At 48.3% G+C, this 4,467-nt stretch overlaps 1 protein-coding gene across 1 annotated transcript in view; it reads left to right on the forward strand.

Moving 5' to 3' along the window:
• Positions 1-4,467, forward strand: part of LOC130579308 (arginine-glutamic acid dipeptide repeats protein-like) — a 157,160-nt gene that overhangs the window by 97,372 nt on the left and 55,321 nt on the right. The window contains exons 8-10 of the mRNA XM_057375994.1: positions 463-511; positions 3,333-3,457; positions 4,453-4,462. Of these exons, the coding sequence (XP_057231977.1) occupies positions 463-511; positions 3,333-3,457; positions 4,453-4,462 (184 nt within the window). The remainder of the gene's footprint in view (positions 1-462; positions 512-3,332; positions 3,458-4,452; positions 4,463-4,467) is intronic.

The following is a 4,467-nucleotide window of genomic DNA, read 5'->3' on the forward strand; positions in this document are numbered from 1 at the left end:
TGACACCTCATAGCTGCAAAAACGTAAGCTGGTGTTTAATTTTAAAGAGAAAATGGATTTCCTGGTTCAGTCATTTGGTTCCATAACCTGAAAACAAAGGAAAGGTGTCAGGCTGTGTCCTGCAGAAATGTGTGTTGGGGGAAAGATCCTGCCACGTTCTCGTGGTTTTCCAGAGGTTTTTGGTTCATGTTTGGAGTGGATTTGTGTCCTGGGGGTGGCATTGTCACATTGTGGTGTGAGATTGTCACAAACCCAGAGGGACCTTAAAGCTCCTCTGGTGCCATCCCCTGCCAGGGACACCTTCCATGGGTTCCCTGAACAAATCCCTCCTGTTTCCTCAACARTGTTCTGGTTTTGCTCCTGTTCCATTTGCTTTGGAAATGCAATGACAGAAAATACAGAACCTGAGCCTGAATTTCATTCCCAATCATTTCTCATTGCTGTTTTTTCTTTGTGTCTTAGGAGGCTGAACAGCACCCAAGGTGAAATCAGAGTTGGGCCCAGCCACCAGGTGAGGATTTTGTTTTTGTTCAGATCTCCTGAGCTGTTTTTACCTCTTGATCTGTTCAGTTGTTTAAAATTGAATGTGTTCAGATTCAGGGAGGGTTTTARAGCCATCTCTGGATGAGTCACTTCAGCGAGTTCTTTAGAATTCCTCTGCTCACTTAGTGAGATTTTTCTGTGTCAGATGTTGATATGGTAATGATTCCTGGTAGCAGAAGTGCTGTTGGGTTAATTCTCGAGTAAGATTGGGGGAATATGAGTAACTGCTGGAAGTTGAGGAAGCTTTAAGTCATTTGGATCTTTAAAACAGGAATTGAGAAATCTGCAGAGTGTGTTCACACACTGGGAAGCAGAATAAGGTTAAGACTCTGGATGTTCCTGGTATGTTAATTCTAATTTGAGAGAAATCCTTCATAAGCATTGGAAATAAGCTGTTCTTAAAGAGTATTAACACAAAACTCGCTGTGGTTCATAGGGCCAGATCTGTCACTGGGAGCTGAGGCCTCTCCTTTTCCTYAGGAATTGACTTTGTAAAGTCCAAATGTTGGATTTTTGCATCTGAGCAATGAATATTCATTGAGACCCTCTTAAAAACCTTATTAATAACTAGTGAAAGTAAATATTTATGGAACCCCATGTCACATTCTTAAGGATGTTTTGCCTTCAGAGGAAAAAAGTCCTTGGCAATTAAACCTGTAGTGTTCTTTTCAGAAGTCATAACAAGAGCACTGCAAATGATACCTTCAAAACAACTTTCATCTCAAATTGTCATCGAATATTTTGGCAGGCATTAGTCACCCTGCTGGAAGGTRTAATTACCAGATGAATTTATGGATGGGGAAAATAAAAAGGGTGGAAGAAGGTCCATTGGTTTAGGATTGTGTTAATCCTTGCTTGGTTGGTGTTTTAGGCTTCCATTGTTCTCTGCTCATGCTGTTGGTGACAAATCCATCTCTGAGGGTTCTCCAGGCTGTTCATTTTGGGGAGGTGGTGTCTGTGTTCCCAGCAATGGCTGTGGCTGTGCTGGCAGGGTTTGGTGTCCCCTGCTCAGTCAGGTCCATCCTGGGGCRGTGTTTGAGGGGTTTGTGGGGTGGGAGTGGGCACTGCCCACCCTCAGAGAGCTCAGGGGGCAAAGCAGCAGGTCCAGGGCCATCCTGAGGCTTTCTGGTGGCCTCATTTACCCTGAGCTGTGCCCCTTATGGGTGTCAGAGGTGTTTGGGGTGGGTTTTTCTCAAACCCCCCACTCCTCCCTGTGCAGGGACACCAGGGCAGGGGTGCAGATGTTCTGYAGGATCACACAATTCCCAAAATCCACTCTCAGGAGGAGCAGGGCAGGGCTCTGGATGTTCCCCTGGCACAATTCCTGCCTGCAGAGARCRCCCAGGGAGGTTTGGGGTGCCCACCCTGGAGATGGCACTCGGTGCAGGGTGGCACTGCTCATTTTGGAGATTTTCAGCCTCAGTGACTCTGTGATGAAGAGGAAGCTGCTCCTGGTAGTAATTCCAATAATTCAGAGTTTTCCAAGGGTTCAGGGGGCTGAGTGTGGCTTTGTGCAGCCCCCTGGGTGCTGGAATCCCTGATTCTCTCAGCAATCCCATCGGGTGCAGCGCTGCCTTATCCCTTTCCACAGCAGAAGTTCACTGACAGATCCATTTTCCCAGGCAAGAAGTGAAATAAAGTAGAGATTAAAGAGCAGAACATGAAAGACATCTGAACCTGTGACTTGTAATTACTGGTTATGTATAAATGTTGCCTCTCAAATACGTTTAGCGTTGTAAGTATRGGAGGTAATTATAGGGCTTAAAAGCTGTTTCTGAAGAGGCTCTCAGCTATCTCATCTCGGAGCAGTAGATGACTAAAGATGCTAATTGGGTCTCTGGGTAGAGTGTAATACTTATTTGGAGGCTCATTTTGCTGAGCTCTCTCCCTTTCAGGAAATGTCTTTGTTTCTCTTYGCTGTTGTAATGATTTACTGAGCGTTTCATTTTAAACTGAGTGTCAAATGTGGAGGTTTTTGTGCTGATTTACGGTGGGGCACAGGTGGTAATTCCCTTTTTGCTGCTCTGCCCCAGCCTGGCAGGGTCAGAATCCTGTGCTGAGGGGGATTGTTCATCTGCTGTGCAGGACAGAAATCTTTCCAACTCAATCAGGCTGATCTGAAAGAGAGCCCAGACAAAGTTAAGAGAAGGAGAATACACAACTTTATGCCAGGCCTAACAGCCCCCCTGGTACATTAGGGCAGATAAAAGCCGCCTCCTGAGGCTGCACCCAAAATGGACACCGGGTCACGAGATCTTCACCTTTTATAAGTTCTGCCTCATTAACATATTGCATAATTCTGCAATGATCTTTAGAGGTGATGATGTCACCCACCTCAAACTCGCTGTTATTTCCATATTTTGGGGCTCTGAGGTGTCCTTGGGTTCAGCTCAGAGAGGAATTATTTTGTCTAAAGATGGGAGAATGGCAGTTTTTAGTGCTATAATAGAGAAATACAAGAATACAGACACATGAAAATATAGAAACTAAAAATCCTAAGGCATCATGACAGTTTCCAGCTCTGCTGTTTGTGTGAGCAGAGGTTTCACTGGCAGTGAGCTGAGGTGGTGCTGACCCTGCAGAATTGTCAGAGAATCCCTGTCCTGCTGCAGGGGGAGTTCAGGGTGAAGGGAAGGGTTGGGATTGATGGCTCAGGGCTCTCAGAGTGCTGGAGCTTGAAGCAAATCCCTTCAGCACTGCTGTCTGAGGATCTTCATGATATTCCCGAGGGTTTGAGGATCCTCCTGCCTCAGAACAGCCATCACTGTGGATGAATGGTTGTTTTGCAGGCCAAGCTCCCGGAGCTGCAGCCGTTCCCGTCCCCGGATGGGGACACGGTGACCCAGCACGAGGAGCTGGTCTGGATGCCAGGAGTGAACGATTGTGACCTGCTGATGTACCTGAGAGCAGCACGGTGAGCTCAGCCTGCCTCAGTGCCTGGGGGGTGTGCAGGGTGGGGAGTGCAGCCCCCTTTCCTTTTGGGGTGCTCTGGGGGCTCCTCGGAGCTGCTCCGTTTGGGATGGGAGCACTCAGATTGAATCCTGGGCCAGGGCAGCACCTTCACCCGCTGTGGATGTGGAGTTACAGTGTAAAGGGGTTTTAACTCCACATTTTAACTGTTCTAAAGGCCAGTGTGTGCTGGGGAATGGGATGGGATGGGATGGGATCGATGGGATGGGATCCATGGGATGGGATGGGATCCATGGGATCCATGGGATGGGATGGGATCCATGGGATCCATGGGGTGGGATCAATGGGATCCATGGGATGGGATGGGATGGGATCGATGGGATGGGATGGGATCCATGGGATGGGATGGGATGGGATGGGATCCATGGCATGGGATGGGATGGGTGATGAGGGAGGAGCTGCTCCAGGTGGGGATCCCTGCAGGGAGTGAATCCTGTGGGAGTTCTGTTGGCGTTTCAGTTCTCTGCTTTGTCTGGTGCATTCACCAAACCACTGCAGGGCTGCTCCATAATTCCAAATCTCAGTAAATCACTTGTAGCTTACAATTCAGATTGGGAAATCTGCAATTCTGACACGGTAAAACCAAGATGACAGCCCTGAGTTTGCAGTCTCTGCTGAGACTCTGTTCAGGTTTCATCTTCCCTAATCCCAATCAGGCTCTGCTCCCGTTACAGCGCCGACTTTGAACTGCAGAAAGCAAATTAGGCTGGAGTTTAATTCTGGAGTTAACTCCACGTGCTGACGTGACTCAGCTTTGCAGCTCTGGGATGCTTTGCTCTCGCTGCTCCATTGCAAGGCCCTGGAGGAGTCAGTGGGGTGTCTGTGGGGTGTCAGTGGGGTGTCACTGGGGTGTCTATGGGGTGTCACTGGGGTGTTTGTGTGTTCTGCTGTGTCCCAGCAGCAGCTGAGGATCTGAGCCTGTTTTTTTTCCCCCCTCAGGAGCATGGCAGCCTT

Source organism: Malurus melanocephalus, unplaced genomic scaffold (genome assembly GCF_030028575.1).
Source record: "Malurus melanocephalus ecotype Western Australia unplaced genomic scaffold, MMel_1.1 scaffold_266, whole genome shotgun sequence".
NCBI classification, from domain to species: Eukaryota; Metazoa; Chordata; class Aves; order Passeriformes; family Maluridae; genus Malurus; species Malurus melanocephalus.